This window comes from Panulirus ornatus, chromosome 40 (assembly GCF_036320965.1).
Source record: "Panulirus ornatus isolate Po-2019 chromosome 40, ASM3632096v1, whole genome shotgun sequence".
NCBI classification, from domain to species: domain Eukaryota; kingdom Metazoa; phylum Arthropoda; class Malacostraca; order Decapoda; family Palinuridae; genus Panulirus; species Panulirus ornatus.
This window is the reverse complement of record NC_092263.1, coordinates 2,897,927-2,920,714: the sequence shown is the minus strand read 5'-3', so window position 1 is coordinate 2,920,714 and position 22,788 is coordinate 2,897,927. Positions and strand designations below refer to the sequence as shown.

General features: G+C 41.9%; 1 protein-coding gene across 1 annotated transcript; it reads right to left on the bottom strand.

Annotated features, from left to right (window-relative positions):
- Nucleotides 1–1,258: 1,258 nt before the first annotated feature.
- LOC139761307 (glycerol-3-phosphate acyltransferase 3-like) lies at nucleotides 1,259–21,770 on the bottom strand. Its single transcript, XM_071685356.1, has 6 exons — nucleotides 21,618–21,770; nucleotides 18,036–18,307; nucleotides 5,399–5,569; nucleotides 4,506–4,754; nucleotides 2,857–2,959; nucleotides 1,259–1,393 (listed from the first exon to the last, which is right to left on the bottom strand). The coding sequence occupies exons 2-6, from the start codon at nucleotides 18,299–18,301 to the stop codon at nucleotides 1,274–1,276; spliced, it is 909 nt and encodes a 302-aa protein (XP_071541457.1). The 5' UTR covers nucleotides 18,302–18,307; nucleotides 21,618–21,770; the 3' UTR covers nucleotides 1,259–1,273.
- Between the last annotated feature and the right edge of the window lie 1,018 nt (nucleotides 21,771–22,788).

Genomic DNA, 22,788 nt, shown 5'->3' with positions numbered 1-22,788 from the left:
AGTGTTCACAGCGACAAAAGCCATTCTCCAAGAGGGGCTACATAGTGCATCATCCAGCTACTCACACAGGAAAGGAACCATATGAATGTCAAACACAATTATTCACACAGGAGAGAAACCATATCAATGTTCACAGTGACAAAAGACCTTCTCCCAGAGGGGTTACATAATGCTTCACACAGGAAAGGAACCACATGAATGTCAAACACAATTACTCACACAGGAGAGAAACCATATCATTGTTCACAGCGTCAAAAGCCATTCTCCCAGAGGGGTCACTTAATGCTTCACCCAGCTACTCACACAGGAAAGGAACACATGAATGTCCTGTGTCAAAAGGCCTCTCCAAAGAGTACTATAGTGAACCACATAAATATTCATATGAGAGAGAAGCCATATCAATGTTTACATTGGCAAAAGAAAAAACTTCCAGAGTAGTTTAGTAGAGCGTACAATTATTCGTACTGGAGAGAAGCCATATTAATTGCTTACAGTGTCAATAGACATTTCCATATTGGAGAATGTAATGCAACACTTGTGTGCTCATACAGGCGAGAAGCCATTCACATGGCTCAAGGCTGAACATCAGTGTGTTACAAGATGGTGCCCTACTTCCACACTACCTTGGGCCCATCTGGTGTCTCACTTGTCGATGGTGAAGTCTGGTATTCCTGAGGGAGCGACCCTCTCCAACTAAAGCACAAATTAAAGCATATTTCTTAAGAGTTTCGATTCTCTCCTCATGTGGAGACGTTGCCTAGCTGCATCTTACCAGATACCTCAAGATTTTCCCTCGTATTTCAGTTCAGCTGTATTGCACACGTCCCATCTCCCACAGAAGCTTCGTATACAGTGTTTGCTTTTACACACAGCCGCACATTCTTGCACTTTTCGCCAATTTCTTCCTTTTTATTCCTAATTTTCTTGCTGATCCCCATCAACATCGCTTTTGTTAAACCTCTCCTTAATTCCAACTCCATCACACTCTACAAACTTTTGTTTTCAATACGTCTCCTTCGCTTGTCGATTCTGCTTTGTTTTCAGTTTGTCTAGCTAAAGCGGTGGAAGGACTGAGCCCTATGTGAACAATCCCTTTTTAGGATTGTAATATCTTTGTTAAGAGAATCTAATGTAATATCTTTGAGTTAAGCGTTTTCAGTACTCCCATATACCATGTCCTGACACATATGGAGAATCTTCACAGAAAATGAGACTTAGTAGAGCAGAAAACGTAACCATGAATTATTACTTAGAGATTTGACTGAGTTCCAGCTTACATTTTGGTGACCTGGGATCTTTCCTTCACCTCCGCCCTGTCGAACCAGATGTGGTGGGAAGACCTGGCCAGAGCCGTCATGAAGACACCCAGGATCCCCCGAGACTTCTGTCCTACCTGCAGGTACCAGGAAGGTGTAGTTAGGACACAGGTACACCAGGAAGGTGTAGTTAGGACACAGGTACACCAGGAAGATGTAGTTAGGACACAGGTACAATAAGAAGGTGTAGTTAGGACACAGGTACATCAGAAAGGTGTAGTTAGGACACAGGTACACCAGGAAGGTGTAGTTAGGACACAGGTACAATAAGAAGGTGTAGTTAGGACACAGGTACATCAGAAAGGTGTAGTTAGGACACAGGTACATCAGAAAGGTGTAGTTAGGACACAGGTACACCAGGAAGGTGTAGTTAGGACACAGGTACACAAGGAAGGTGTAGTTAGGACACAGGTACAATAAGAAGGTGTAGTTAGGACACAGGTACATCAGAAAGGTGTAGTTAGGACACAGGTACACCAGGAAGGTGTAGTTAGGACACAGGTACACCAGGAAGGTGTAGTTAGGACACAGGTACACCAGGAAGGTGTAGTTAGGACACAGGTACACCAGGAAGGTGTAGTTAGGACACAGGTACACCAGGAAGATGTAGTTAGGACACAGGTACACAAGGAAGGTGTAGTTAGGACACAGGTACACCAGGAAGGTGTAGTTAGGACACAGGTACACCAGGAAGGTGAAGTTAGGACACAGTACACCAGGAAGGTGTAGTTAGGACACAGGTACATCAGGAAGGTGTAGTTAGGATACAGTACACCAGGAAGGTGTAGTTAGGACACAGTACACCAGGAAGGTGTAGTAATGACACAAGTACACCAGGAAGGTGTAGTTATGACACAAGTCCACCAGGAAGGTGTAGTTAGGACACAGTACATCAGGAAGGTGTAGTAATGACACAAGTACACCAGGAAGGTGTAGTTATGACACAAGTCCACCAGGAAGGTGTAGTTAGGATACAGTACACCAGGAAGGTGTAGGACACAGCACACCAGGAAGGTGTAGTAATGACACAAGTACACCAGGAAGGTGTAGTTATGACACAAGTCCACCAGGAAGGTGTAGTTAGGATACAGTACACCAGGAAGGTGTAGGACACAGTACACCAGGAAGGTGTAGTAATGACACAAGTACACCAGGAAGGTGTAGTTATGACACAAGTCCACCAGGAAGGTGTAGTTAGGATACAGTACTCCGTCTTACGTCTGTGTGTCCCAGCTCACAACAGCTCCTAAGCCTAAGCTTGGGTGGCTGTGTTGACAATCATGGCCGCTTAGCACCACTTATAAACTGTACTGAAAGTGGTCTATCATATACCAGAGCCGCTCCACTCAGTACCTGGGACATATATTGTACAATACCAGTTATTTTGTGGCCAGGATCAATGATACTGGATCTCCTCCAACACAGCGACCTTCGTGTTCAAAACTTGCTGTGTTATTGAACTTTCGTTGGCGTTCGAGATATGATATAATAAAGTATTTAGCGAGTATTGCTATGGCAGTGGTCGGTGGCCAGGACCTACCATATCATAGCACTGGTCGGTGGCCAGGACCATGGAGTCTATGGGCGAGGTGTGGTTGGCCACTGCTATGCCATGGCTGGGTCGATTTTCTGTGTTGTGGAACCTGTGGAAACAATAAATTATATATATATATATATATATATATATATATATATATATATATATATATATATATATATATATATATATATATATTTCATACTATTCGCCATTTCCCCGCGTTAGCAAGGTAGCGTTAAGAACATAGGACTGAGCCTTTGAGGGAATATCCTCACTTGGCCCCCTTCTCTGTTCTTTCTTTTGGAAAATTAAAAAAATAACGAGAGGGGAGGATTTCCAGCCCCCCGCTCCCTCCCCTTTTAGTCGCCTTTTTTTTTTTTTTTTTCCAAAAGAAGGAACAGAGGGGGCCAGGTGAGGATATTCCAAAAAAGGCCCAGTCCTCTGTTCTTAACGCTACCTCGCTAACGCGGGAAATGGCGAATAGTGTAAAAGAAAAGATATATATATATATATATATATATATATATATATATATATATATATATATATATATATATATATATATGCAGTATCTGTTCAGCGTCAATACGTTAAAATAAATGAAATATATATATATATATATATATATATATACATATACGAACAAAGTGCATTTACGTGCACTTTCATACAACATACAAACCTCCAACAGCCAGGATCGAACCCGGGACCCCTGTGTGGCAGGTGGCACTGCTACAGCTAGGCTATGCTCGACCCTGTGATAGGTCATAGCCTAGCGGTAGCACTCCCGCCTGCCACGTAGGGGTCCCGGGTTCGAACCTGGCTGTTGGAGATTTATATGATACATACACAGAATCTATTCAGCTTTAATAGTTTACCATAAATGAAGTAAGATATGTGTTATTCTGTATTACAGTGTGACTTTCATGGTGGTCGAACTTGAGTCATGGATGGTGTATATATGGGGCTATGTGTTACAATCCCCAAATCAAATGATAATTGTGGGAGAAGCTGTTAATTGTGGGAGTGGCCAGTCCAGCCTATAATATTAACAATGCCTCGTTTCTCTGTCGTGTCTGTGTGGCTGTCTCTTTGCTAACCATGCCCACGGCTCTAGACTGGATGATTTATCATCATTTCCACAATAAAATGACTCATTATTTACCTATATAGTAAAAAGAGTTCCGTTTACCGCATAAAATGGACATAGGTATTATTCATACAGGAGTTTGTGTGTGGTAATACGTGTGTATGTTGCATGCAATTTGACAGGGGTGTTCTAGCAGTGAGTAATAATTAAGTGTATGTTCGTAGTACTTATATTCTTTCATAAGTAACTGACCCACTTAAATCCTTCGTCTGGTTACTTGGGGACCTTTGTAAGTCCACTTAAAGCCTTCGTCTGGTTACTTAAGGTCTTTTGTAAGTCCACTTAAATCCTTCGTCTGGTTACTTAAGGTCTTTTGTAAGTCCACTTAAATCCTTCGTCTGGTTACTTTAAGTCTTTTGTAAGTCCACTTAAATCCTTCGTCTGGTTACTTAAGATCTTTTATAAGTCCACTTAAATCCTTCGTCTGCTTACTTCGTCTGGTTACTTAAGGTCTTTTGTAAGTCCTGTCAGCCGGTGTGGAGGAGGAGTGTGGCGGTACCTGGCAACGACGGAGATGGCCCCAGCCACGAAGTCGAAGCCCCACATGACGACCCTGGCGTTGAGGCGCCGCTTGAAGTCGCTGGTGGGGAGGAGGCCGACGCCGGCGCACAGGAGGACCAGGGTGGTCAGGCTCAGCACCAGCAGCAGCAAGCGCACGGGCATGAGCACCACCCACCGCACCAGGAAGCCCAGGGCGTAGAACACCGTCAGGGAGGGGCTCGTCCGCAGGTAACGCCTCCGCTTCGTCCTGCAGGAGAAGCGGTGCGGGTGAAGCCAAGCGCAGATAAGCGGTGGGGATGAAGCGTAAGCTCAGATGAGAAGCGGTGGTGGATGACGCGTGAGCTCAGATGAGAAGCGGTGGGGAAGAAGCGTAAGGTCAGTGAGAAGCGGTAATGGATGAAGCCTAGCTCAGATGAGAAGCATTGGTGGATGAAGCCTACCTCAGATGAGAAGCGATGGTGGATGAAGCGTAAGCTCAAATGAGAAGCGGTGGTGGATGAAGCCCAGCTGAGTATTGCATCACCATTTCTCTGATATGTCGCATATATCTTGCCTGCGAGCAATATACTTGTTCCTCTTTACGACAATACAAAAAGGCATCATGAAATCTTAATTCATTTCATTAATGTCTTGGGCGTTTAAAGATTGAACAAATATCCACTGAAATTCAAAGCCTAACTTAGTTTTAAAATTCTTTGACAGACATTTTCCTCGCCTTTATATTATATTATATATATATGGTATACCTGGGCAAGTAGTATATTGAGGAAATTTCAATTTCAAATTTTTCTTGATTAGTTGTTCACTATGGCTGTTCCAGCCGTCAAACATGCGAAGACTAGGCTCAAACCATACGTACGTTGCGCAGCCATCCATTACGCACGCACGTACCTGGAGAGCATATTCCAGGTTCGAAGCTCGGCGCTGAGGAAGCTCTTCCTGATGCTGTCGTGGACGACGACCTTCATGCCCGCCATCAGGTAAGGGATTGTGTCCTGGAGGCTGAAGCTGCCAGGGGGTGAGGCTGGCTCAGCGCGCGGGGCCTCTGGGCAGATGACGACCCTGGCAAGTACACACACGCACACACCAGGCGAGCGAGGGAGGGAGGGAGGGAGAGTTAAACATTCTCTTCAAGAAACACCACAACTTTATCTTAAGTTTAGACGTAAACCAGGTGGTAAAAAGGAACATTATATTAGCTTTTATTTATCGGAGATTATAACTAAGTTACCCCATAAAAGCTGGTTATCAGAGAATACAACTTGCGTCATCCCTTAATAGCTAACTTGTCCAGTTATCGGTAAATATAATGATAACGGGGTGACCCTTGATGACCTGGCTTATCTAATCATCGGAGATCAAGACTCAGTTATCAGTTGAAACCTGACATATTGTGGTCATTGTTGGTAACCCGCTCTTCACATGTATCTGTTTTTACAATTAAATAAGAGTGACATTCTGCGGTTATATTTACGACAGTGTAAGGTTGTTATATTTACGACAGTGTGAGGTTGTTATATTTACGACAGTGTAAGGTTGTTATATTTACGACAGTGTAAGGTTGTTATATTTACGACAGTGTAAGGTTGTTATATTTACGACAGTGTGAGGTTGTTATATTTACAACAGTTTAAGGTTGTTATATTTACGACAGTGTAAGGTTGTTATATTTACGACAGTGTGAGGTTGTTATATTTACAACAGTTTAAGGTTGTTATATTTACGACAGTGTAAGGTTGTTATATTTACGACAGTGTGAGGTTGTTATATTTACAACAGTTTAAGGTTGTTATATTTACGACAGTGTAAGGTTGTTATATTTACGACAGTGTGAGGTTGTTATATTTACAACAGTTTAAGGTTGTTATATTTACGACAGTGTAAGGTTGTTATATTTACGACAGTGTGAGGTTGTTATATTTACAACAGTGTAAGGTTGTTATATTTACGACAGTGTAAGGTTGTTATATTTACGACAGTGTAAGGTTGTTATATTCACGGAACTTCGGCAGTGGAAGCTCTTAACGGTCACAAAACCACGTCAGTGTGATTTACCTGCCAGTGTATGTAATTCGTCTGGATATTATCAGCCAAATGCAAGTTACAAACATAAAACCTGATGGTCTTTTGAAGAGGTTATCTGCTGGAGGACAGAACATGGGAAGGACAGATAACACAAGACCTGATGGTCTATGACCAGGTTATCTGCTGGAGGACAGTATATGGGAATGACAGATAACACAAGGCCTGATGGTCTATGACCAGGTTATCTGCTGGAGGACAGTACATGGGAAGGACAGATTACACAAGATGGTGTATGACCAGGTTATCTGCTGGAGGACAGTACATGGGAAGGACAGATAACACAAGAGCTGATGGTCTATGACCAGGTTATCTGCTGGAGGACAGTACATGGGAAGGACAGATAACACAAGACCTGATGGTCTATGACCAGGTTATCTGCTGGAGGACAGTACATGGGAAAGCCAGATAACAGAGGACATGATATAGTCTATGACGCGATTATCTGTTGCAGTGCAGTACTAGCATCATATTTTTTTGAAGTATATGGATAGACTCTGGCCTGATAACGCAGCAGAGTACAAGATGACAAAGTGTAAACAAGTTTACCTTTGCGCGCCCCGGAGTTAAGGCTGTCTGTTTGTCGTTCTCCGTAGCCCATATTGAACTTAGGCGCCCGAACAGTGGTGAAAGTATGAGACGCCTGAGTATTTTGTGGAGAATAGAATCTAGTTTCCTAATTATGTGGCCTTCAACCTAGGGGGTTATCTCTTCCATTTTGTCGATATTTCCAATATTTTGTACAGCACCTGTTAGGTACATATCCAACGTTTTTACCCAAGAACTCCCTATTTACTATCTATGTATCTATGTATGTATGTATGTATCTATCCATGTAGCTATCTATCTATCTATCTATCTATCTATATATATATTTTTTTTTTCAAACTATTCGCCATTTCCCGCGTTAGCGAGGTAGCGTTAAGAACAGAGGACTGGGCCATTGAGGGAATATCCTCACCTGGCCCCCTTCTCTGTTCCTTCTTTTGGAAAATTAAAAAAAATTGAGAGGGGAGGATTTCCAGCCCCCCGCTCTCTTCCCTTTTAGTCGCCTTCTACGACACGCAGGGAATACGTGGGAAGTATTCTTTGTCCCCTATCCCAAGGGATATATATATATATATATATATATATATATATATATATATATATATATATATATATATATATATGGGGATAGGGGATTAAGAATACTTCCCACGTATTCCCTGCGTGTCGTAGAAGGCGACTAAAAGGGGAGAGAGCGGGGGGGCTGGAAATCCTCCCCTCTCGTTTTTTTTTTTTTTCATTTTCCAAAAGAAGGAACAGAGGGGGCCAGGTGAGGATATTCCAAAAAAAAGGCCCAGTCCTCTGTTCTTAACGCTACCTCGCTAACGCGGGAAATGGCGAATAGTTTAAAAGAAAAAAAAAAAAAAATATATATATATATATATATATATATATATATATATATATATATATATATATATATATATATATATATATATATATATATATATATATGTTCACTTTCATAAAATATATGATACCTTCCAACAGCCAGGACTCGAACCCAGGACCTTTGCGTGATATTCGGGAACACTAGTTTTAGCAATTAAACATTCAATGACGTTACGTATGACATAATCAGCAGAGGGGTATAGAATAACGGGATTTTCAAGATCTATGGCCAGGGTGATCATTTTCATGACAATGTTTAGCGATCGCATTTTTGTGGTCATCCCTGCGTACTGCATGACGGTGCCAATAACACATCTCCGTTATAGTCTTACTAGTCTGGATCATTACAAGAACCATACGACGGGTGGTCGACTTAGCGAAGGTAACGAAGCTTCGCATCGTCGTATTGAAGAACGTGGTAATGTGACGCTGATTGGCTGGCTGGTACGCCTACGTCATGAATTATTGGAACGTTGCAAAGTTGGTCTTTACGACGGAAAATAATCGTTAACAATTCCATATTTAATCTCATAAATGATTATTTATGTATTAGACACGTTCGGAAATATTATTATCTTATGATAAAGAAATGGGAATTCGAATAAAAGTTACTTGGAAATATAGCTTCGAGTCTGGTGTGAGTCTTACCGCTACTTGAGAATACAGTCTTTTACAAAATATAAACATTCTCCGGTTGAGGTAAGACTAGCAAGAGTCTCGATATAAAAAAAAAAAATAATCATGCAACTTTTATTCCAGTTCCCATCTCTTTACCACAAGATAATAATATTTTCGACTATGTTTAATACATTAATAATCATTCAAGGATAAAATATGGATCTAACGATTATTTTCCGTCGTAAATGTCACTTTTACAACGTTCCAATAATTCATCACGTAGGTGTACCAGCCAGCCAATCAGCGTCACATTACCACGTTCTTCAATACGACGATGCGAAGCTTCGTTACCTTCGCTAAGTCGACCACCCGTCGTATGGCTCTTGAATATGGGCCTTGCTCCAAAGATACCTTATTGGTGTTAATGAAACAGGTAATATATATATATATATATATATATATATATATATATATATATATATATATATATATATATATATATATATATATATATATATATCCAACAGCCAGATCGAACCCAAGAACCCTGAGTGGCAAGTGGGAGAGGCTTAGCTAGGCTATGATCGCCCCATATATATATATATATATATATATATATATATATATATATATATATATATTATATGGAAGTGCGCGTTCATATGCAGTATATATATATATATATATATATATATATATATATATATATATATATATATATATATATATATATATGTTTTGCTTTGTCGCTGTCTCCCGCGTTAACGATGTAGCGCAAGGAAACAGACGAAAGAATGGCCCAACCCACCCACATACATATGTATTCCTATGAGTCCACGGGGAAAATGAAACACGAAAAGTTTTCGTGTTTCATTTTTCCCGTGGACTCATAGGAATATCTTGATCACGCGCAAAATTGTGATCCTTTCCATACACACGTCCACACACGCACATATACACACCTATACATCTCAACGTATACATCTATATACACACACAGACAGATACATATATACACATGTACATAATTCGTACTGTCTGCCTTTATTCATTCCCATCGCCACCTCGCCACACATGAAATAACAACCCCATCCCCCCTCATGTGCGCGGGGTAGCGCTAGGAAAAGACAACAAAGGCCACATTCGTTCACACTCAGTCTCTAGCTGTCATGTAATAATGCACCGAAACCACAGCTCCCTTTCCACATCCTGGCTCCACAGAATGGTTTACCCCAGACGTTTCACATGCCCTGGTTCAATCCATTGACAGCACGTCGACCCCGATATACTACATCGTTCCAATTCACTTTATTCCTTGAAGGCCTTTCACCCTTCTACATGTCCAGGCCCCGACCACTTTTTCACTCCATCTTTCCTCGTTCCCTCCACCTCTGACACATATATCCTATTGGTCAATCCTTCCTAACTCATTCTCTCCATGTGACCAAACCATTTCAACACACCCTCTTCTGCTCTCTCAACCAAACTCTTTTCATTACCACACATCTCTCTTACACTATTATTACTTACTTGTTCAAACCACCTCACACCACATATTGTCCTCAAACATCTCATTTCCAGCACATCCACCCTCCTCCGCACAACTCTTTCTAGAGCCCACGCCTCGCAACCATACAACATTGTTGGAACCTTTATTCCTTCAAACATACCCATTTTTGCTTTCCTAGATAATGTTCTCGACTTCCACACATTCTTCAACGCTCCCAGAACTTTCGCCCCCTCCCCCACCCTATGCTTGACTTCCGCTTCTATGGTTCCATCCTCTGTCAAATCCACTCTCAGATATCTAAAACACTTCACTTCCTCCAGTTTTTCTCCATTCAAACTTACCTCCCAGTTGACTTGTCCTCAACCCTACTGTACCTAATAACATTGCTCTTATTCACATTTACTCTCAACTTTCTTCTTTCACACACTTTACCAAACTCAGTCACCAGCTTCTGCAGTTTTTCACACGAATCAGCTACCAGCGCTGTATCATCAGCGAACAACAACTGACTCACTTCCCAAGCTCTTTCATCCACAACAGACTGCATACTTGCCCCTCTTTCCAAAACTCTTGCATTCACCTACCTGACATCACCATCCATAAACAAATTAAACAACCATGGAGACATCACACACCCCTGCCGCAAACCTACACTCACTGAGAACCAATCACTTTCCTCTCTTCCTACACGTACACATGCCTTACATCCTCGATAAAAACTTTTCACTGCTTCTAACAACTTGCCCCCACACCATATATTCTTAATACCTTCCACAGAGCATCTCTATCAACTCTATCATATGCCTTCTCCAGATTCATAAATGCTACATTCAAATCCATTTGCTTTTCTAAGTATTTCTCACATACATTCTTCAAAGCAAACATCTGATCCACACATCCTCTACCACTTCTGAAACCACACTGCTCTTCCCCAATCTCGAGCTCTGTACATGCCTTCACCCTCTCAATCAATACCCTCCCATATAATTTACCAGGAATACTCAACAAACTTATACCTCTGTAATTTGAGCACTCACTTTTATCCCCTTTGCCTTTGTACAATGGCACTATGCAAGCATTCCGCCAATCCTCAGGCACCTCACCATGAGTCATACATACATTAAATAACCTTCACCCCAACATTCTCTCTTCTTTTCTGAAAACCTCTACAAATCTTACCTTCGCCTCCACAAGATATTGAGCAGACATCCCTCCAGTTGCACCTCTCAGCACATTAACATCCAAAAGTCTCTCTTTCGCGCGCCTATCAATTAACACGTAATCCAATAACGCTCTCTGGCCATCTCTCCTACTTACATACGTATACTTATGTATATCTCTCTTTTTAAACCAGGTATTCCCAATCACCAATCCTTTTTCAGCACATAAATCTACAAGCTCTTCACCATTTCCATTTACAACACTGAACACCCCATGTACACCAATTATTCCCTCAACTGCCACATTACTCACCTTTGCATTCAAATCATCCATTACTATGACCCGGTCTCGTGTATCAAAACTAACACACTTACTCAGCTGCTCCCAAAACACTTGCCTCTTATGATCTTTCTTCTCATGCCCATAAACCTCCAGCAGTCAGGATCGAACCTGGGACCCCTGCATGGTTAGGTTAGGTTCTACCGCTAGGCTATGTTCGCCTAAGCGCTACAGCTAGGCTTTGAACAACATTCTTGTTTTCGTGTTTTGTCAATTTTCTCATGATGAGTTGCTTAATGCTAGGATGGGCTTTAAAATTACCTGGGGACAAATTAAAGTTCTTAGTATTAGCAATTATGACAGATTCAATAACGTTACGTGTGACATAATCAGCAGAGGGGTATAGAATAACGGGATTTTCAAGATCTATGGCCAGGGTGATCATTTTCATGACAATGTTTAGCGATCGCATTTTTGTGGTCATCCCTGCGTACTGCCTGACGGTGCCAATAACACCTCTCCGTTATAGTCTTACTAGTCTGAATCATTACAAGAACCATACGACGGGTGGTCGACTTAGCGCAGGTAACGAAGCTTCGCACCGTCGTATTGAAGAACGTGGTAATGTGACGCTGATTGGCTGGCTGGTACGCCTACGTGATGAATTATTGGAACGTTGCAAAGTTGGTCTTTACGACGGAAAAATAATCGTTAAATACATATCGTTGAATGATTATCTATGTATCAAACACAGTCGAAAATATTATTATCTTATGATAAAGAAATGGGAATTCGAATAAAAGTTACTTGGAAATATTTCTTCGAGTCTGGTGTGAGTCTTACCGCTACTTGAGAATACAGTCTTTTACAAAATATAAACATTGTCCGGTTGAGGGAAGACTCGCAAGAGTCTCGAAAAAAAAAAAAAGAAAATAATCATGCAACTTTTATTCCAGTTCCCATCTCTTTACCACAAGATGATAATATTTTCGACTGTGTTTAATACATTAATAATCATTCAAGGATAAAATATGTATCTAGGGAGTGCTTCCGCTAGGCTATGATCGCCCCATATATATTTCATATGGAAGTGCGCGTTGATATGCAGTTTATGTATATATGTTTTGCTTTGTCGCTGTCTCCCGCGTTAACGAGGTAGCGCAAGGAAACAGACGAAAGAATGGCCCAACCCACCCACATACATATGTATTCCTATGAGTCCACGGGGAAAATGAAACACGAAAAGTTTTCGTGTTTCATTTTCCCCGTGGACTCATAGGAATATCTTGAGCACGCGCAAAATTGTGATCCTTTCCATACACATGTATATACATACACGTCCACACACGCACATATACACACCTATACATCTCAACGTATACATCTATATACACACACAGACATATACATATAAACACATGTACATAATTCATACTGTCTGCCTTTATTAATTTCCATCGCCACCTCGCCACACATGAAATAACAACCCCATCCCCCCTCTTGTGCGCGAGGTAGCGCTAGGAAAAGACAACAAAGGCCACATTCGTTCACACTCAGTCTCTAGCTGTCATGTAATAATGCACCGAAACCACAGCTCCCTTTCCACATCCTGGCCCCACAGAACTTTTCATGGTTTACCCCAGACGTTTCACATGCCCTGGTTCAATCCATTGACAGCACGTCGACCCCGGTATACCGCATCGTTCCAATTCAATTTATTCCTTGAAGGCCTTTCACCCTTCTACATGTCCAGGCCCCGACCACTTTTTCACTCCATCTTTCCACCTCCAATTTGGTCTCCCACTTCTCCTCGTTCCCTCCACCTCTGACACATATATCCTATTGGTCAATCTTTCCTCACTCATTCTCTCCATGTGACCAAACTATTTCAATACACCCTCTTCTGCTCTCTCAACCAAACTCTTTTCATTACCACACATCTCTCTTACACTATTATTACTTACTCGATCAAACCACCTCACACCACATATTGTCCTCAACCATCTCATTTCCAGCACATCCATCCTCCTCCGCACAACTCTTTCTAGAGCCCACGCCTCGCAACCATACAACATTGTTGGAACCTTTATTCCTTCAAACATACCCATTTTTGCTTTCCTAGATAATGTTCTCGACTTCCACATATTCTTCAACGCTCCCAGAACTTTCGCCGCCTCCCCCACCCTATGCTTGACTTCCGCTTGTATGGTTCCATCTGTCAAATCCACTCCTAGATATCTAAAACACTTCACTTCCTCCAGTTTTTCTCCATTCAAACTTACCTCCCAGTTGACTTGTCCCTTAACCCTACTGTACCTAATAACCTTGCTCTTATTCACATTTACTCTCAACTTTCTTCTTTCACACACTTTACCAAACTCAGTCACCAGCTTCTGCAGTTTTTCACACGAATCAGCTACCAGCGCTGTATCATCAGCGAACAACAACTGACTCACTTCCCAAGCTCTTTCATCCACAACAGACTGCATACTTGCCCCTCTTTCCAAAACTCTTGCATTCACCTCCCTGACAACCCAATCCATAAACAAATTAAACAACCATGGAGACATCACACATCCCGGCCGCAAACCTACATTCACTGAGAACCAATCACTTTCCTCTCTTCCTACACGTACACATGCCTTACATCCTCGATGAAAACTTTTCACTGCTTCTAACAACTTGCCCCCACACCATATATTCTTAATACCTTCCACAGAGCATCTCTATCAACTCTATCATATGCCTTCTCCAGATTCATAAATGCTACATACAAATCCATTTGCTTTTTTAAGTATTTCTTACCTACATTCTTCACAGCAAACACCTGATCCACACATCCTCTACCACTTCTGAAACCCACACTGCTCTTCCCCAATCTGATGCTCTGTACATGCCTTCACCCTCTCAATCAATACCCTCCCATATAATTTACCAGGAATACTCAACAAACTTATACCTCTGTAATTTGAGCACTCACTTTTATCCCCTTTGCCTTTGTACAATGGCACTATGCAAGCATTCCGCCAATCCTCAGGCACCTCACCATGAGTCATACATACATTAAATAACCTTCACCCCAACATTCTCTCTTCTTTTCTGAAAACCTCTACAAATCTTCACCTTCGCCTCCACAAGATATTGATCAGACATCCCTCCAGTTGCACCTCTCAGCACATTAACATCCAAAAGTCCCTCTTTCGCGCGCCTATCAATTAACACGTAATTCAATAACGCTCTCTGGTCATCTCTCCTACTTACATACGTATACTTATGTATATCTCTCTTTTTAAACCAGGTATTCCCAATCACCAATCCTTTTTCAGCACATAAATCTACAAGCTCTTCACCATTTCCATTTACAACACTGAACACCCCATGTACACCAATTATTCCCTCAACTGCCACATTACTCACCTTTGCATTCAAATCATCCATTACTATGACCCGGTCTCGTGTATCAAAACTAACACACTTACTCAGCTGCTCCCAACACACTTGCCTCTCATGATCTTTCTTCTCATGCCCATAAACCTCCAGCAGTCAGGATCGAACCTGGGACCCCTGCATGGTTAGGTTAGGTTCTACCGCTAGGCTATGTTCGCCTAAGCGCTACAGTTAGGCTGTGTCTTGAACAACATTCTTATGTTTTTGTGTTTTGTCAATTTTCTCATGATGAGTTGCTTAATGCTAGGATGGGCTTTAAAATTGCCTGGGGACAAATTAAAGTTCTTAGTATTAGCAATTATGACAGATTCAATGACGTTGCGTGTGGCATAATCAGCAGAGGGGTATAGAACAACGGGATTTTCAAGATCTATGGCCAGGGTGATCATTTTCATGACAATGTTTAGCGATCTCATTTTTGTGGTCATCTCTGTGTACTGCCTGACGGTGCCAATAACACCTCTCCGTTATAGTCTTACTAGTCTGGATCATTACAAGAACCATACGACGGGTGGTCGACTTAGCGCAGGTAACGAAGTTTCGCATCGTCGTAACGTGGTAATGTGACGCTGGTCGACGCTGATTGGCTGGTTGGTACGCCTACGTGATGAATTATTGGAACGTTGCAAAAGTGACATTTACGACGGAAAATAATCGTTAAATACATATTTTATCCTTGAATGATTATTAATGTATTAAACACAGTCGAAAATATTATCATATTGTGGTAAAGAGATGGGAACTGGAATAAAAGTTGCATGATTATTTTTTTTATATCGAGACTGTTGCGAGTCTTACCTCAACCGGAGAATGTTTATATTTTGTAAAAGACTGTATTCTCAAGTAGCGGTAAGACTCACACCAGACTCGAAGAAATATTTCCAAGTAACTTTTATTCGAATTCCCATTTCTTTATCATAAGATAATAATATTTTCGAACGTGTCTAATACATAAATAATCATTTATGAGATTAAACATGGAATTGTTAACGATTAGTTTCCATCGTAAAGACCACCTTTACAACGTTCCAATAATTCATCACGTAGGCGTACCAGCCAGCCAATCAGCGTCACATTACCACGTTCTTCAATACGACGATGCGAAGCTTCGTTACCTTCGGTAAGTCGACCACCCGTCATATGGTTCTTGTAATGATCCAGACTAGTAAGACTATAACGGAGAGGTGTTATTGGCACCGTCAGGCAGTACGCAGGGATGACCACAAAATTGCGATCGCTAAACATTGTCATGAAAATGATCACCCTGGCCATAGATCTTGAAAATCCCGTTATTCTATACCCCTTTGCTGATTATGTCACACGTAACGTCATTGAATCTGTCTTAATTGCTAATACTAAAACAGGCAATTTTAAAGCCCATCCTAGCATTAACCAAATCATTATGAGAGAATTGACAAAACATGGAAACAAAAACGTTGTTCAAAATATATATCTTAACAATTGCACTGGGGCGATCATAGCCTAGTGGTAACATTCCCGCCTGCCACGCAGGGGTCCAGGGTTCGATATATATATATATATATATATATATATATATATATATATATATATATATATATGTATGTGTGTGTGTGTGTGTGTGTATATGTATATACGTTGAGATGTATAGGTATGTATATGTGCGTGTGTGGACGTGTATGTATATACATGTGTATGCGGTTGGGTTGGGCAATTCTTTCGCCTGTTTTCCTGTGCTACATCGCTAACGCGGGAGACAGCGACAAAGTAAAATAAATGATATATATATATATATATATATATATATATATATATATATATATATATATATATATATATATATATATATATATATATATATATATATATATATATTAACACCAATGACGGATCTCTGGTGCAAGTAGGGTTTCAGAGCAGGGTGTGGTTGGTGTACGTGAGGTGCAAGCCTATTAATCTAATACTATGTTCAAAATGCCTCAATATATCAGTGGATGTTGCTGTTATGACCACCGGGAGCCATATATCTTATCTCCTACAACGAGCTGAGTGGCTGTCAACGTGCCTGGCCGCCACCACAGCTTGTGTTGAGGGGCAGCAAAGATGACAATGATGAAACGGAACTGATTCAGCGATGGGATAACACAGCGTCCATATTGATACCTCAGAACTTGATGATGCCATACGAAGCTAAAAATGTATTTGAAAACTTGCTTTTTTTTTTTTTTGTTTATTTCTAGTTAGCTGGGACTGGTTTTTTTTTTACTGTTTGTTGTTCCCGTTAGACAATATGTAACAGTATTGCATCCGTTTTATCACATTCCTGATAAGATTGTACGGCTGAAACTGGTCGCTGCCTGGCAGATATATGGACGATGATGTCCCGTGGCTACGTTTGGAACTGATCTTAAGAGTGTGGGAATAGACTCTCTCTCTCTCTCTCTCTCTCTCTCTCTCTCTCTCTCTCTCTCTCTCTCTCTCTCTCTCTCTCTCTCTCTCTCTCTCTCTCTCACTCTCTCGTTAAGTATCTGGAACTCCTCCAATATCCTCAGTGAGATAAAGGGGGTCAAATTAAAGTCCTTTTTTTTTTTGTCCATACCGACTTTCTTTCTGAGCTCCCCCCAAAAAAGAAATCTTAAACCCCTCTCATAATGCTATCCAGAGCAGGAGTCTGATGACCCGTGAGCATTATACAGGCCTGCCCCTCCCACTCCAGTACTTGTGGGGTTGAACTAATGATTGGTGCGTTCTTGTAGAGTTGATTACACTCTCCACCTGTTGGACATGTTGGCCTCATTGGAACTTTGCATTAGGACGTCTTTGCCTCAAAAGTTCCAGTTCATAATGCTTTTCATCCTCGTTATCTCTATACATGAGGCTCTAAACCATGATGCTACTAACGGCAATGAAAATATATACATGTCGTTAGCTACCATTGGTAGACTTGGCACGTATTTCGACCCTCCCTCACCTCACCTCCACCCACCTGTCATGCATCGTCAGGAGACTCACCCGTTGTCCTCCTCGCTCTCCTCTTCGTCGTCGCCTTCGTCAGGTAGCTTGGCCGCGGCGAAGTGGAACATGCGGTCCAGGAGCTCCACGTATTTCTTCCTGAGCTTGAGCCTGGCGTCCACCGTGGCCACCAGCAGGAGGGAACAGAAGGCCATGAGCTGACACCAGACGACCAGAGGCCACACCACTTCCCACAGCCTGTGTGAGTCCAGGAAACTCCAGATCGCCGGGATCTTCCACGCCCCTGGAAACGCGTCCCAGTCCATCCTCCCCTGGAAGGTGCAGAAAAATATAGTCGTCTAAGAATAGAAAAACTCGAGAGGTATTACAAAAAAAAAATATGGTGACATTTTCGACATGTGGAATTAAGCGTAGCAATATTGACCGAGGCGGTACGACAACTTCCAGCACTGTGGTGCCATGGAACACAGGAGGTTCCACCAAGGGTACGACAACTTCCAGCACTGTGGTACCATGGAACACAGGAGGTTCCACCAGGAGTACGACAACTTCCAGCACTGTGGTACCATGGAACACAGGAGGTTCCACCAGGAGTACGACAACTTCCAGCACTGTGGTGCCATAGAACACAGGAGGTTCCACCAAGGGTACGACAACTTCCAGCACTGTGGTGCCATAGAACACAGGAGGTTCCACCAAGGGTACGACAATTTCCACACTGTGGTGCCATGGAACACAAGAGGTTCCACCAGCGTCTCTCAAAGGTTCCAGTAAATTCTTATATTTAAGAAAATAACTTGTGGAAGTCAGATACTTCATAATATATATAAGTGGAGCTTCTTGTAACGTCAATTTATCTAATGGTGGCCACGAAAACTGCTTAAGAAGCTTTGATTATCTGCCTTATAAAAGAAGGGAGAAAGGTGAGTGGAGATTAATGGGTTATAGGAAACATCTAATGATATTTACGATGTTCCTGAAGAAGGTTAAATACAAACTACTCCATCAGTGTGAAAGGACCAGGCTTTTGGGATATCTTGCTGGTGAAGCCGATGCTTTTGGCCCAGTTTGAAGAGCCTGAGGACGAATAATGCATCCCTGATGAACCATTATCGTTGTGCTTTACGTAATCACGAAACGTTCGTATGTACGGTCACAATTGAGCTACGTTTTATAAGGTGTTTGAAATTGTGGATATGGGCAGTAGTTATATATTTGGATTTTAGTAAAGCGTTTGATGAGGTGTCACATCAGTGACTGCTGAGAAAAGAGGAGGTACATGGTATTGGAGGGAACGTAATGATAAACTGGGTTAGGGAATGGCTCACAGACACGAAGCAGAGGGTAGTGTATATGGTTCCTGGTCGGGCTAGGTCTATGTAATCAGTAGTGTGCCGCAGGGGTCAATGCTGGGACTTCTTCTATTCATTATTTATATAAACGAATTGGATAGTGGAGCCGTAAGTGACTTGAGTAAATTTGTGGACGACACGAAATTGGAAATGTTATAATCTCACCGAGTGATGCAGTGAAGGTACAAGAGGACTTGGATAAACCGTATCTGTGAGCTAGGGAGTGGCAGACAATGAATTTCAACGTAAATAAAGTAAGACATTAAGTGTAGGGAAGGAGAGGAGTAACACAAATTACTATTCATATGATAGATTCATAAAGAAATCAGACTACGAGAGGGATTTGGGAGTATTATTAAGCAAAGACCTAAAACCAAGATAACAGTGTATCAAAGTTGAAAACGAGGAAGCAAATAGAATGTTGGGATTTATTTGGGGAAGTGTTAGTAACAAAACTTCTAAAGTAATATGGAAGCTTTATCTTGCATTAGTTAGACCTCATTTGGATTATGCTGTGCAGTTTTGGTCGCCTTGCCATCAGAGAGATATAAATAGATTGGAGAGGATGCAGAAAGGTTTGAGTAGAAGGATAACAGGAATTAGGAATCTTAGTTATGAAGAAAGTCTTGCAAGGAGGAGGGCCAGAGGGGGTATGGTAGAGGTGCACCAATGGATGACACGTCTAAATAAGGGGGGAATTGGCAATATTTTAAGGATAGCCAACCAGGTTAGAACTCGCAATAATGTCTTCAAGATAGAAACATTTAGGTTCAGACTGGATGTAGGGAAGCATTGCTTTAGCAATAGGGTGGTTGATCTCTGGAATAGCTTGCCAGATGCAGTGGTTGGAGCTGGAACCTTGAGTCAAAAATAGATTGGATAGGTATATGAGTTCCGTGGGGTGGTTGGTTGAAGGAAGGACCCGCCTAGTATGGGCCAGTAGGCCTTTGGTGGAGTCCAGTATCATGTTTTCTGGAACCTATATGACATGTCACTACGCTGGAAATAATGGATGTTGATGACAACATGACGTAGACGGATGGGACACGTCACTGACCCACCACAAACAAGTGAGTCAGTCACTGTTGGGCCTCGGGAACACAGTCCAACTTTGTAAATTTCTGGGAGAATCAGACGAGCCTAACCTGACCTCAGCTTCACATCCGGACAATAACCGTCTCGCTTGGCCCTTCTTGGTATATTTACTGATAGCCTTTCTTGTGTAATATTGTTCTGTATGTTTTCCTCGACTGTACGTTTTGTGTTTTCCTATTTTCCATACGATGTATTTAGATTGTACTACCCTTCATGATATTGTTAATTTGTTTAGTGTTTATTTTACTTTTATGTGCAGTTTGCTGTTTTTTTTCTGAGCGTGTTTATAGTATACGTTGTATTTTTCTTATCCAAGTTTTGTGACGCTATATTTCTCTATTTTTGTAAGCTCCTGATGAAGCCTGTGTGAAGAGCTTAGTAAACATAAAGAGTGTAGTGAAGATGGCCAATAAAGGTTAGCTTTATGCTGGGTGTAGTGAAGATGTGTTCACTGTTTGCGTCCTTGCGTAGTGAACATGTTGGCAAAGGGCAGTGTGGTGGAGGAACATGCACTGTATTAGCTCGCAAATTTTGGCGTTTCATGGTTTATATTATTGCTATAATTTGTCATTAGTATTAGTAGTTGTATGTGAGATATTCACGGGTGTGAAGCCGTGCAATATGTCTGGAGAGTGCCAGCTTATTGTTACTCCAACAATGTATAGATAAATATATAATTTGTGTCTTTGCTTCGTTACAAAGAGAGTCATACGCCCGCCCACGGGGTGCGTGCTATGGTGTGCATTCTATTGCCTCTGTATGCTAGATGCCAGTAACTGCATTGTGTTACGTAACCAGGTTCGAATCTAGAGCAACGCATCACCTGCTGTAACGATGAGGGCCGGAGGGTAGAGAGAGAGAGAGAGAGGGAGGTTTTATATAAAAGATGAGCGCTGAGATCCGCTAACTTCGCTCCCTAGTTCAGCTAGTTCGCTGAGCAGTTTAAGCCAGTTCTGCAGGTGCATTCACAAGTGTCTTTCTCCCTGGGCTCCCCTTGCGACATGTCACGACGGAAGTCAACGAAAACCTCTCAGCTTTTCCCTCTGAAGCTAACTCTATGTATCGTGTGTAGGTGTGGGAAAATCCCGTTGTTGATCTTCATTCGAAATAAATGATTTTCAAGCTGTGTTTGGCAGACATGTGAGCTCTACATATATATATGGGAAAGACTTACGCGTTGTAGTTACGGTGGTTGAATACAAGACAGCGAGATACAGTAGTAACACAGGACCTCCTCGGCAACAGATTTGGTAATCGCCTTGTACAAGACTGATTAGATTCCTCCCAGTTGACTTTAGTGTCTGGCAGGCCTGAGAGAGCAGTTGCCACACGTCGCAAACCAAGCCACGGGCTACCTCGGGCATGGAGATGTGTTACTGGTTTGCAAGAATGTATGGGTGTTCAGGTCGCCTCACGCTGTAATGGCGTTATTCACGATAAGAATGTAATCATTGTACATCGAATGGTTTATTAGTGTTGATCTTTGGTCAAGTAGGCGTCCGGAGTGCAACATTTTGTTGATATAGATTAAAAGCACTTGAGTGCATCGTCCGTAATGTTTACACACTGATAAACCTCTTATGGTTTTCTTGACGAAGATTCTGGCGGAAAAAAAAAAAAATGAAATTTCGGCTTAGATTGATAAAATACCCTTTAACAATGTGCGTGTATAATTTTTATTATTCATTTATTCGCAATAACATTTGGACCATTTTCTATGAAAGAGTCTTGTCGCCCAGGTCCTCTTTCTGCGGGTTGCGCTCTGTCCAGTAACAGGGAAAGGAAGCTTCCATTTTGACAAGTATGGCCTACCATATGCTACAAACTCGTCAAAATGAACATCTTCTTTTCCTGTTTTCCACTCGTCTGTAGCCTGTCACAGGCGTAACCCGGTAACACCCAAGTGTGCCCCTTGTCACAACACCGTTAACACCCAAGTGTGCGTTGTTACAACCAATTCGGGTCGGAGTAACGACCGGGCGGGAGCCACTGTGGTCCAGATGGCCATTGACCTCACATCAGTTGGTCAAGGAGGGGCCACCAGCTGGAGATAAAGCTACTTCAGCAAATACTTTGGACACCATGGCTGGTTTATCAGCCAGTGTTTGATATCCTTCGTTGTTACCCTTCCATGTTTTGCCTTCATCCATGTTTTCCCCAGCCGAGGTCAGCAGAGCACCGATGACGTCACCGGTCATCCTCGACAGATGGTGACGGTGTGTTAGTGTGTTAGTAGTTTTGATGCACAAGACCAGGTTATAGTGATGGATGGTTTGAATTCAAAGGTGAGTAATGTGGCAGTTGAGGGAATAATTGGTATACATGGGGTGTTCAGTGTTGTAAAT

What these genes read in the sequence shown, in the direction of transcription:
- LOC139761307 (XM_071685356.1), bottom strand. Translation starts at nt 18,301, where the DNA reads ATGGACTGGGACGCGTTTCCAGGGGCGTGGAAGATCCCGGCGATCTGG. An exon ending in GAGAGCGAGGAGGACAACGG is followed by an intron (nt 5,570 to 18,035) that starts GTGAGTCTCCTG and finishes TGTACTTGCCAG; the next exon opens with GGTCGTCATCTGCCCAGAGG. An exon ending in CCGACCAGTGCTATGATATG is followed by an intron (nt 1,394 to 2,856) that starts GTAGGTCCTGGC and finishes TGGTACCTGCAG; the next exon opens with GTAGGACAGAAGTCTCGGGG.